Source organism: Miniopterus natalensis, chromosome 3, assembly GCF_054644295.1.
Source record: "Miniopterus natalensis isolate mMinNat1 chromosome 3, mMinNat1.hap1, whole genome shotgun sequence".
NCBI classification, from domain to species: domain Eukaryota; kingdom Metazoa; phylum Chordata; class Mammalia; order Chiroptera; family Miniopteridae; genus Miniopterus; species Miniopterus natalensis.
In genome coordinates, this window is record NC_142083.1 from 72,188,284 (window position 1) to 72,201,695 (window position 13,412).

The 13,412-nt window shown below is 36.7% G+C and overlaps 1 protein-coding gene across 1 annotated transcript in view; it reads right to left on the reverse strand.

Annotated features, from left to right (window-relative positions):
- Window positions 1-13,412, reverse strand: part of FBN2 (fibrillin 2) — a 216,747-nt gene that overhangs the window by 105,743 nt on the left and 97,592 nt on the right. Inside the window, exons 9-11 of the mRNA XM_087815536.1 lie at window positions 5,427-5,579; window positions 3,734-3,967; window positions 2,657-2,794 (exon numbers count right to left, since the gene is read on the reverse strand). Coding sequence (XP_087671662.1) covers window positions 2,657-2,794; window positions 3,734-3,967; window positions 5,427-5,579 — 525 coding nt within the window. The remainder of the gene's footprint in view (window positions 1-2,656; window positions 2,795-3,733; window positions 3,968-5,426; window positions 5,580-13,412) is intronic.

The following is a 13,412-nucleotide window of genomic DNA, read 5'->3' on the forward strand; positions in this document are numbered from 1 at the left end:
TTCTTCCTATGTTTTCACTGGGAACTGAGCATTTTTAAGCAAAATTCACAGAATTTTAAACTCCTAAAATAAACTCCTAAAGTAACTGAGAAAGACATTGATTATTAAAACGGTTAAATTCTCAGGTACTATTGGGGTAAGAAATATTAACCCTTGAAAAAAGAAGTTTGTATTCCAACTTAGCAAACACTTTTAATTTGCAAGGGCTCTATGATTACCTCTGGCCCTACAGAAACAAAAACTATTTCTTATTCTTCCAAAATAGAATAATTTAAATGGAGTTAAAAACCACTGCTAACAGCAGTTTGACATACACAGACAGTAAAAGTCACACAAATTCATTTCGGAATAGAATTCTTAGGAAAAAGAGAGGAAAATGTGATGAGTAAATATATCTGTTTTCAGGAATCAGGAATAACTCATAATAGCACAATGGACCCAATTCTATTTTCCTTGTCTTTGATCCTTTCATAGTTACGCCTTTCAAGTTACACCACTTCCTCGGTATCTAGCGGAAGTTCCCAGATAGTGAGGGCAGCTTGTTATTCCTCAAAACACAGGCGCGATTAAAAGAGTTACCACTTTATCTTGGGCTTATATCCTTTTTAACTTTTTCTGACATCCCAATGTGTTGTTTATAAACTCAAGCTCAAACTGGCTAGCAGCTGACACTAGAAAGGGTATAGGATGAAAAATATTAAAAACTTATCTTCTGAAAAGATGCCCCAATCCTAATCTTTGTCCCTATGAATTACAGTAGAAAGATAACTCTGGCCTAGGTTTTAACTTTCCAGGGTTGGATGATAAGATCAAACTAGAATGGAACTGCCTGTAATAACATTTGGGTAAAACTCAGAAGTTTGAGGTTTATATGAATATACTCACTGTGCAGACATACAATCCCAATACTACATTAGACACAGTTTATAAAAAGGGTGGCAGCATCCCTTCTCACCTGGGTTCCAGGAAAATTGAGGACCTCAAGACATCCATTTAATGTGATTAGCTCATCTCCTGCGCATTTAGAGTTGTACTAATTATGCATCACCCTTGGGAGAACTGAAGGAACACTCACTGAAATAACTTCTAATTACTTTTCTAATCAGGGCCTAATTCTCTAGAGGAACCCCGGTTAAGATGAATGCTGGATTGGGAGCAGGAACAGAGAAGGAACTGCTGATCCTTAAAGATAGTTTATCTTTATGCCAAAGGTACAGAAACTTTCCCCAAGTGGAGGTGTTTTACTAGTTCAAATAAAGTGCACCCTGGCGTCAACGTGAAATAAATGGTGGTTTCTGGCTAATTTACAGAAAATATTTAACTTCTGGCCAATGTTTACTTGTTGATTAGTGAATCATGCAGTGACACATGAATGACAGATATCAATAGCAAAACAATTATAGTCAATCAAATTTCAGTTTGACAGATAGTAACTGTGTACATATGTGCAAGAGGGAATATTTAACATATACTTATAATCAGCTTAGCCAGGGATGCTGTATGTGGTTATACACCTCAAAGCCCTACGGTGCACCGTTTCTGTGTGAATGGTACCTGCTACACTTGTGAGGCGCAAAACCTATGCATCTGTAAATAGGGATCTTGAAATAAGCCATACTTAATCATTCTCATCTTGCAGCTCTGTACATAGTTTAGAATGATCATTTCTCCAAAACATCATATTTGGCTCACATTTTCTTTTATAATCATAGTCCACTTAGACCTTTTCAGTTTAACTTGGCAAAATTATAATCCTAGCTCCCCATTCCTGGTTTCTCATCTATATTTTATAACAGAGAACCTGAACCCAAATCTGGCATTTAGTGTTACGCTAATTAAGAAATATATATATACAATCATTTGCTAATATAAAGAATAACCTCAAAATGGCTCAATTCCCATAGTTCTAAAAATACTCTTAATAGATCCTCAAAAACCCTATTCGTTATGAAATCCAATAGATTTTTTTCTCCTCATTGTATCTGATTTTTCTGCCACATTTAACGCTTGACACTACTTTTCTCTTGAAAGTGTACCCTTGCATAGCTTCAGTGAGATAATACCTTCTGGATTATTTTTCTGTGTTTCCAACACTATCGCAGTTTTCTTTATGAATCTATGTTGCTGTTCCTTGGGGTTCCAGCCGTAGTACTACTATTAATCTTTTCATTCTTCCTGTTGTTCAGTCTGGGAGACAATATTCACCCTCTTGGTTAATAGCCACCTTACATTATTGACCTGTGACTCCGGCCCTGAACACTCCTCTTAGCTTTCTTTAGACCTCTATGCAATTAAACATCCTAGACACCTAAGTCTTTACATGTCTAAAAAAAAATTCATCATCTATTTCCTCCCAACCTGTACCTTCCACTGCATGTTAATGACACCACCATATATCCAGTGTTGTTCAGCTAAGAAGGAAAGAAAGCGAGGAGAGGCAGAGACGGAAATCTCAATATTTAGGATGGGGGATTCTTGATGTGGCGCAGTTCAGCAGTAGGTTAAGGGAGCATATGGAAGACCATGCACACAGGAGAGACGCCTTGGAAATTAGCTTCACTTCAAAATATTTTTTTCCTATCATATTCAGTCCAATTTGTTGTTATAGTGTAAAAGCTATCAAAAACTAAGAAGAATTAAAGACTCATGACCTTACCTATGCAATCCCCATTTGCATCCTGCTTGTAGCCCATGTTGCACTCACATCGGTAGCTAGAAACAGTAGGGATGCAGCGTCCATTTAAACAGAGATTAGCATGGTGCTTACAGATATCTATTGTCTGGTTCAGAATAGCTATGGAAAATTAAAACACAAGTGATAGTTCATCATTACACCAAGGATTACTTTTCTTTGGGCTGATTTTTAAGATTCAATAGTACATCAATTAGGTATATATATCAAAAGCTCACATATACTAGATTATATTAAAACTTCAATTTTGAGGATCTTAAAAACATTCTTGAGACACATGGTTGTAACTTGCATTTGTTAAAAGTTATGCATCTGGAGACTTTGCCCACAATAATGTCTTTGAAATGTCAGGAATGTTCTACTGTACATTTGAATGCTTTCCATTTCTTTTTTTTGTAACTGTGCTGAATATTCAGATATAGTATACAGGCACTATGCCAAAAATAATAAACACCACACTGTGGGACATCATTAAATATTATTAGCAAGAGCAGTTCTTTTAAAAAGAATGAACTTAAATGTCAAGTACACCAATGCTAATTCTGGCCTGAAGCCGACAGTTCTCAATTTCTTAAGTTATTCAACAAAAAAGAGTGAGGAAAAGAAAGAGATTTCATTATAATATTTGGATAGGCACAGTGCAAGGCTTATTCAGTTTATCTCAGTTGAGAAATGGTTCTGGAAATAATTCAAGGGTTGTATGAACAGGGCAGCTGCAAACGGCCAAGTGAAATACACTGGAACCAAAAACGTGCTCTTGAATGGCGTCATCTGGATCAGAGTTTACTGTGCTCTCATCTCTATTTTCAAAGAAAGCCCGGCTCACTCATTCTTTGCTCCAATTTGAATAGTTAATATTCCATTATAAAAAATAATACGTTTTTTAAAAGAATTCTATATTACTACATTATATTTTAGACCCTTAAACAGATTTTTACACATATACATACACACACACACCTTTTGGGAAAAAAATGTTAGAAATTATAATATCATTTAAGGCAGAAAACTCAAGAGTTTTCACAAAAAGTGAACACTCACTTAGTCCAGTGATGATGGGGCCCTGTCCCCCGGCCCCTACACCTGCTCCCCCAACGCCAGGAGAAAAGCCATTGCCTCCAGGAATGGGGATGAAGCCAGTCCCTCCGGGGCCATAGCCATTGCCATTGCCGTTTGGGGAAAAGCCATTCCCCCCAGTGCCCCCAGGTCTGGAACCAGCGCTTCCTGGGATCCCGCCTATTGGAAGTCCATCCACGCAAAGCCTGTGGTACTCCTCTAGAGAAAAAGAAAGTTCAGTTAAACACAAATGGATGTCTTGCTGCATCATAAAAGCATCATAAAAGCTTATCTATGCTACATGATGTGAATAAGGAGGGTGTTATCCTGATAAATATTTTCAGTGCTAACAGTAGCAGGAAAAGGTAGAAACGTTTCAGAGAAAAAATTAAAACCTATATGTCATATTTTAACTGAGTTGCATAACCAAAGAATCGTCTATATGAGTATTTTGATTTTATATCCCTTAGCGAAACTCATAAAATTCCAGATTTAACTATAAATGCAAGAAATTTATTTGAATGGATGAAAACGCTTTAAGTAATTCTATATATTTGATTTTGCTTGAAATGTCATCAGTATTGTACCTATACGTGTTTCTTATCTCTTGTCCTTAAGGTATTAAGATGGCTTCAGAATAATACTTTTTCCAATGTGGATTTCAACTAAAGATGGCATTTAATAAGTTTTTAAATATGCTCCTTATTTGCCCTAGTATCAAAGTTGAGAGAAAAGGAGCCAGGATAGTGACTGTCTTTATTTCCTTAATTGTTCTCAGAATTAAGAAATTATATCAGAAGAAATGAAAACTACTTAACTCTAAAGTAGTTGTTTCAATATTAATTTTACTATTATATATTACCAATGGAACTATGAGTTTCCAAAAGTCTATACTATGCATTCCTTTTTAAAAATTTCACTACTCGGTTTTGATATCTTATAGCATAAAGATTTTGAAAGAACATGCCTTGCTTTTCTCCATAACAGTACATATAGATACACACTTTTATAAGCATAGTTCAAAAAATTTAATTATTTCCATGAAAATTATAATTTAATGTGAAGGCAATATAATAAAATATACTGATATATCTTTATGTGATAAGCATTAATTGTATTAACTATTCATATTATACTAACGAGAGAAGCTACTGCTCATCCTAAAGTAATTTCCCAATTTAGCCTCAGTCGTATGGCAATTAATACAGCAAACTGAATGAGAGGAATCCTCCTACCCTTGTATTCTTACTTTTCAGGGCATTAGAAAAAAGGAAATATCTTCAAGGACTGGGACACTATAAGAAAGGGTACTCCTGAAATAAAATCTAACTGAAGGTTGAACTTTGTTAGTCAAAGATGTGCAAGATCTGGAATGAAAGATCAGGAGGTTTTAAAACAATTGAAATATGGACATTCAAAATAATATTTACAAATACTTGCACAAAGACAAGTGATAATCAGCTTTCAGAAATGCTTTTGATATTAATATATTAGGTAGAATCCAACTGATCCCAAATAAACAATGCTACTCTATGCCTCACAAAAACACCCAAGTCACATTGAAGATAGTAATATAGACATGACATGACTTCAAAAAGAAGAGCAAAGTTCATTAGTACATTAGTACAAATTTTCTTAATACTGTCTGTCCTGACGAGACTAGCAGCCAGCCGCTCACCAGAGCCTCTGACGGGACAGGCTTCAGGAATGGTTCCAAGGCCCCAGCAGCGGCCAGGCTCACAGCAGCACTGCATTTTTGTCATTCTGCCCGGGAGCTCTTGTGCACAGCGGCCATTCACCAGGCCTGAGAAACATGTGCCTGTTCTTTGATCTGAACATGTAAAAATAAAATAGAAGGCATGGCAGAATTATCTCAGGTTCTTACATCAATCATTTCACACATTAGAAGAGGCTAAATGAAGTGAGTTATTTTACTTAATCTCTAGGGTATCTATTTATTCTCTTCATTTCTATTACATTTATTCATTCCTTTACTTATTTACTGAGCAAACATGTACCTATTCCATGCCATAGCCCAGGGATACAAACATAAAAGATATGAAGCAACTATGAGCCCACACTGCAGTGAGAAGCCAACACAGTCAGATCTGGAGCATGAAGGAAAGAGCAACCCAACCTCATCCTAGATCATCCAATCCCCAGATGTGTGCTGTTGTTTGCTACTGAGACTTTTTTGTGGATGTTTGTTACACAGCAGTATCCGACTGATATTTTAGAAGAGTTAATCAGAAGCATCTCTTTGAGACAGTGATATCTGAGAAGAAACTTGAATAAAGTGAAATCATGAATCATGTGGTTATCTGAAGGAAGAGCAAAGAGGAAGAAGGGAATGTGCTTGGTGTGTGTGAGAAACAAGGGTCCAATGTGACTAGAGAAGAGCATGCAAAGGGAGAGACTATGAACTCAGACAGATATCAAAGCCTCAAAGGCCATTTGGGAAGGACTTTGGATTTTATTTGTTGTTCGTTAAGAGTCACTGAATGGTTTCAACGAGAGGAAACACAATAGTTTATGTTAAAAAAAAATTTTCTGGCCACTGACTGTAGTGAGAGCAGGGACACCTGTGACGATGATACTGAGGAGGTTCAGGTGAGAGATGATGGTAGCCTGGATGAGGGTGGCAGCAGTGAAGATGATGAGATATTCTGAAAGCACAGCCAATGGGAACGTGTGTGGGTTTTTGACTTATACAGCTGAGATGGGGATGACAAGGGAAGTAGGATTTGAGGACATAATATAGGCTTCTCTTTAACCTGTTATATTTAGGATGTCAAATATATGAGCCTAGAACCCAGAGGCATGGTCAGGCTGAAGATATATACCTGTGAGTTATCAGTGTACACACATGGTATTACAAACCATGAGGCTCGATGAGATATTTTCAAGAACTAAGGGTAATGGATGCTGTCAAATGTGATGAGAAGTAAAATAAGGTGAGGATTCAGAAGTAACCACTGGGTTTGGCAGGACTGCTATGATAAGGAGTTTGAGGATTATCCTGCTGGACTGGGGGCAGAGAAGTGACATGATCAAATGTGACTGTGATAAAGGTCACTCTGGCAGCAGGGCAGAGAATGGATCAGAATGGCAGATAAAGGCTAGAAGACATTATCAAAAGACTACATAAAAAGCAAAATTGAATAGGGATGAAATATTAGTATCATCCGTAAACTTTGTGCTTTTATAACTGAAGCTGCCTTTATTGTAAGCAATGAAAAAAACTGTCCGTCTAATTCACTATTATTCAACTTTTATCAAGATGCTTTCAAAGGTATTTTTTCTGTGATTACAAGAAGGAAGATATAGCACAACAATCAGAAGCTGAATATTCATAATGCACTTGAAACTATTAATTACAAATGATCCCATTAATAAATAAAGCCTAAATTTTTTGCACTAGATACAGTTTAAAATAAATATATTCTTTTCTTGAATGGTCTATAGTATACCTCAGGTTGCTTTGCTCCCAAGCTATTGTTAAATAAATAAATTGGCTTTAAGATACTCCATCCAAGAATCGGAACACCTCCTTCCATTTCCCAAAAGAAACCCAGTATGTCCAAAAGCAAAGTACAGGTGGTTCTCAACTTTATGGTGGTTCAACTTATGATTTTTTGATTTTATGAAGGTGTGAAAGCAATATGCATTCACTAGAAACTGTACTATGAATTTTGATTTTGATGTTTTCCCAGACTACAGAAACTCGGTATGATACTCTCCTGACTCTGGGCAGTGACAGTGAGCTGCAGCTCCCGGACAGCCACACAACCAAGTAGGGTAAACAACTGATACTCTAGTGTACTCTGTAGCCACTGTCTTTGTTTTTTGTTTTGGATATTGTGTTCTGAGCACATTTAGGGCAGGCTAAGCTAAGTGATGGTGTTTGACAGGTTAGGTATATTAAATGTGTTTTCGACTTATAAAGGGTTTATTGGAAAGTAGCCTTGTTATACGCAGAGGAGCATCTGTGCTAAATTTGATGCATGCATGCATGCTTAAAGGCACTGCAGGCATTTCATAAACTGCACAAGTCTCTGTCACTGGGAATAATTTCACAGGTAGGTTTCTACTCCTAAGAATGATCCAGGAAAATAATTTTGGGGATATTCATTCCAGGAATCCAAAGTATCATACTCCTAGATTTACTTGATTATTACACTCCTACAGAAAAGGATGTGAATTAGAAAGTCTTAAACTCTTAACAGTAATCACTTGCATGAAACAGTACTACAAGGTAGGCTGGATTATATTTCTCTCTTCAAGGTTTCTGCAAGGAGGAGGCTGTACTATGTTTTGAAGAAAAAACGGTGGCCTTGATCAGGAGACCTAGGTTTCCATCAAAATACTAATTGATTTTTCAACTATATTGAACTCTTCTTTGTCATGGAAAAGGGCTGGTGGGTGAATTAAATAAAACAATATATATGATCTGTTTCTAGCAGAATGGTGGATTAGCTACTCTGAATGTCTCTCCCAACAGAAACATCCCAGACAAAATATAAAAAACATCACCTAGAGGCATGAAAGAAGGAAAAAACAGCCTCAAAATGAAGTGAAAACAGGAACTTTATGATGTAAGTGAACAGAAAGGTCTCAGTTTTAGGACTTGCTTCTGCAAAATTCTGGAGACTTGTAATTTCAACTCTGATACTTTCACAGGACTCAAAGCACAAGAGATAAAAATCCCAGCTTCTCCCCTCCCATACAAATGTGGCAGGGAACTCCCTCATGAAGCAGGGGTTCCAAAGAGCTATATCCTTAGTATAAGGGTAATTTAGAGAAGGGCAGTTAAGGGACTTGCCTGTCTCTGCCTCAGTGCTGGGTGGAGGAAAAGAAAGATCTTTCCTAAGAATCTGTAACCACAATCTCTTCTTCACACAGAGAGCTTTGATGTCTCAATTCATATGAAGTATGAAAAACTTCAAAGGAGGAATATAGTATAAAGATGCCCTCAGGTAGAAATACTGCAAGCAACTGGCAAAAGCTAATATCACTGAGGACTTAATATTGACACCAGGTCTTAAAGAATTCCCATAAATAAAGTTCCAAGAATAAAAAGTAGCTAACAGGAAAACAATAAGCAAACAAATAACACATAAAGAAATAAGGCTCAATGAAAAAAGCTAGATGAATAAATAGCAAATTTCAGATACTGGAATGGTCACACCAATTCTGACAATTATTCATTAATGATAATTCATCAAATGTTGATTAATAACTGAATGATATTTAACATGTTGGCAGCTACTAAAATATAAAAGTGTGAACAGGGAGAAAGAGCCCATAAAGGAGGAAAGAACAGACTTAAATTAATTCAATGAAACTTCTATAAATGAAAATGATCATAAATGAAATAAAATGCTCAGTGAATATATTAAACGCTTTTGCACACAGTTGAAGAGAGAATTACTGACCTGGAAGATATAGGTGAAAAAATTAACTTCAATGTAGTTTAGAGAAACAGAGAAAATATTAAGAGTTAAATATTTACATGAGCTTGAAAAGGTGATATATATCTAATGAGAGTACTAGAAAGAGGTAATAAGCAGACTGGGGGAGAGGCAATGTTCAACAGATACTAGTTTAGACTTTCTAACAATGTTGTAACAATCTCAGATCTAGGAATTCCAATAAATCCAAAGTGGGAAAAATAAAAAGAAATCCCCAGCTTGTCACATCACTGAAACTGCAGAACAACAAAGGAAAAGTGAACATCTTAAAAGCAGCTAGAAATAAAAGAGAGATTACCTGCTAAGGAATGATAGTTAAACATCCGCCGACTTCTTAATAGCACCAATGGATAACAGACAAAATGGAACAGTATCTTCTGTACACTGCGATAAAATAACATTCTACATCCCCAGAAACCATCTTTCCAGAGGGAAAATCAATGTCATTTTCAGGAACACAAAAACAGAGAGAATTTTCTACCAAAAGGTTCTCTCAAAAGGAAATTCTTGAAGAGGTGCTTTAGGCAAAAGGAAAATGATTCCAAGTGGAAGGTTTGGAATGCATGAAAGAATGAAGAGAAAAAATATTGTTAAGCACCCAGGTAAAATCTAAGCAGGCGCTAAAATATCAAACAGCAATAACAGTGATTAATTTGTTGCAAAGAGGGAGTGGCAGTGGCTAGAATTTTTAAAATTAGAGGGAGATCAGAGCATAACTATTCTAATATTCTTTTATTGTTTAGATATGGGTAGAAATACAGATTAATTTTAGACTTGAAGTTACATATGCATCTGAAAACAGCTAGGGTAACAACTAAAACCACAGAAATAATGTATGAAACTTCTGAGCAACAGAGGGAAAAAGACAGAATGTGAGGGGGGGCCCTGAATAAATCCAAAAGAAAGAGGGAAAAAAGTAACAAAAAAGGAAGATAACCAGGAAGCACAATAAAGGTAACAGAAATAAAAACAAACATATCAGTTACTCTAGTTAATATACATGAATTTAGTCTCAATTTAAAAGATAAAGATTTTCATACTGTGCAAAAACAATTTAGATTTTGACTGTTTAAAAGAGACACATTTAAAACATAAGGAAGCAAAAAAAGTGAGAGGAAAAATATAAAACAGGCATATATTTAAACATTACACTCCCACTCACAAAATGTGATGCAAAATAAGATGAGATAAAACATACCAAGAGAAAATATTTATAAACTGACCAAAAAGGAAAGAACTTTAGAGTCAATACATATTGAAAAAATGTTAAAATCACCACGAAAATATAATATTTTTAAATATTCATCATCTTATGACATAACATCAAAGTAGATAAGACAAAAGCTTAAAGAATCACATGGAGAAGCTGAGAAATCCACTATCATAGTGGGATATTTACAACTCTTTCAGTAACTGACAGATACAGTAGACAAAGTTCAGTAGATATAGAAAAAATTATAATAGTACAGTTAACAAGTCTGATCTAATGGATATATATATGCAACAATTGGAGAAAACATATCTTTTTCAAGCCTATATGGGAGATTTGCAAACAACTCACGGGGCAAATACAACAGCACATTGGAAGTAAGTGAATAAGTATAAAAATGAGTAGGTGTTCATTGGGAATCCCACAGGAATCTACGTTTATCACTCCCAAACTTTGGGAGTCTGCAATGATACTGTGAAGGGTCCACAAATCTTACACTGAACATTGCAGTGCATGTGAGAAACACCTTCCAATATGTAGGCACTACATAATTCCCACTTATGAAGAGTCCATTGTGACTAACAAAATACAAATTCATTTAAAAGCATTAATGCCCATAATATCATTATGTATTTTCTCAAAGATATTGGTTTATCCTCATGCATGGATTTGAAAACATTTTTGATGTTAAAGAAAGGATTTTCAAATTCAATAAATGTAAATAACTATGTTCTACACAGTTTGGAAGCTTCCGGTCAGTCCGATACCATGTATCGAAGGAAACCATGTCACTGGTGAGAGGGTGGAGGGGCAGAAAGAGAGGATTGGAAAGTAAATCACAACTTTTTTCATAAATTCTGCAATTATTCTCTTCTGATAACATTAAGGAGCCAAACCATTTACCTCCAATCCTTTGAGTCAAAAACATACCAGGATGAGATACAGATCAGTGTAGTGTGAGGCCTCACAGTTAAGGTCTCCCCAAAAGTATATTTCAAAAAGCAAAATAGTGGCTAGGAGTTAGGTCTTTTGCTTTGCATATCTGAAACTGCATGGTCCTTATAAAGTACTGTGTTGAAAACGTTTCATATGGAAGAATATCTGAATAAAAAAGGGACGCCCCACAGAACTAACTAGGAGTTGTCTAAATGTACCACCTCTTGAAATAGGGAATTATTACGGGCAAAGGCAGATGAAGCATATTTATTACATTAGGACAAATCCTTCTAATGGGTGGTATATGTTTAACTGTAGGACTGATATGTCATAGAAATGAAAACAAGTCTATTCCTCCAATAATCTCCTATCGCCCTCACTACACTCCCAGAGCAAGGTTTACATGAAGTCTTATTTAAAGCCACACTGAAAAAGAGGAAGCAATCCATCTCTTTTGATTAAAATATAAATCTATCTTGAAGCAAAATAATGGTACTATTATCAGAGTTTGTTTCATGGCTTGACATTCAGTCTAAACTTGATTTAAGAGAACTAACGGTTAATTATACAATGTGATGAAAACTTGGTAAAAGTTGGGGGTTGTACCTTGAAATAAATAGGTCTCCTGTTGAGTGAGCTTTGCTCATTAAAAATGAAAGGTTCAGCCAGAAAACACCAGTGAGGTTAGCTCAAGTCAGAATATTAGTAGTGATAGTAGGTGTTTGGTAAATAGCAACTATTGTCCCAGGTTTCATCCCCTGATCCTGGAGGCCTGCCCCCGCCTCTTCGATGGTCTGGCGCCAACATGGGTTCCCCTTGATTGATTCTGCAGATTCCTGCTATTCCTAAAATACCTTTATGTCGCTTTTATGTTTCTGTTATACATGTCTAACTAGAACTAGGAACAATGGCTCTTAGGGTTATTTCCCTCTTTAAAATCGTGCAGTGTTTCTTACTCACTGTCTAACCTTCTCTTTTTGGGACATTCGTGTGTTTTTTTAAAATCTCTTTATTGATTTCAGAGAGAGGAAGGGAGAGGGAGAGAGATAGAAACATCAATGATGAGAGAGTCACTGATCGGCTGCCTCCTGCATGCCCCTGACTGGGGATCGAGTCCGCAACCAGGGCATGTGCCCTGACCGGGAATCAAGCCCCGATCTCCTGGATCCTAGGTCGACACTCACCCACTGAGCCATGCCCACCTGGGCCGGGACATTCTTTCTTAATTAAAACTACTATCCCTGTTCCACCAATCACCCGTTACATGATTATGAAGTAAAACTAAAGCACAATTCAGTATTTTGTTTCATCCTTGTCTCCCCTTCAGTTAAATATTTTTAGGAGTTATCTTCCAAGTGTCTTGTTGTACATTCGCACATGCGTGTGTAATCAACACCCATCATTCACATACAATGCTGCATAATTACAGCACATGTGATGCCCTTCTACATGGTCGTGTCACATCTTCCTCTTCTCTTTATAACAGTTTTTCCCCCATTGATTTTTGTCTCTGTTCTGCTCAAAAATCTTGATGGACTTTCGCCGGCCTCAGGATCAGCCTGCAACTCCTTAGCATGGCAGTTACGAACCTTAGCAATAGAATCTTAATCTCAGTTTGTCTTTCTCATTGCATCTCCAACTACTTTTTCACTCAGCGGTCTTTCCCAGACGCAGTCTTCTCACCGCCTCCTGAGCCGACCCCGGCCCTCGGCACCTGCCGCCTTACGCTTTTCCTTGCTCTGCGCACCCGCACTCCTTTGGGCAGCTCCCGCCCGTTTTTCAAGGCAGACATCAGTGCTCATTTCCTCAATGACTGCCACTACGATAAGCAGGCCTTTCATTTCAACTTATAGCACTTATTGCCTAAAAAATTATTTAGCCATTAATCACCCACTGCCTCAAACTTTCTCTTATGTTATTATTATTATTTTTTTAAACATTATGTTTTCAGGCTTTGTTTTCTCAAGAACACTTCAAGGCAATATTGTGCACTGAAACTTTTGTAAGGCTCAAGGAAAAGCACTAGGATGTTGTGGCAATGTCATGT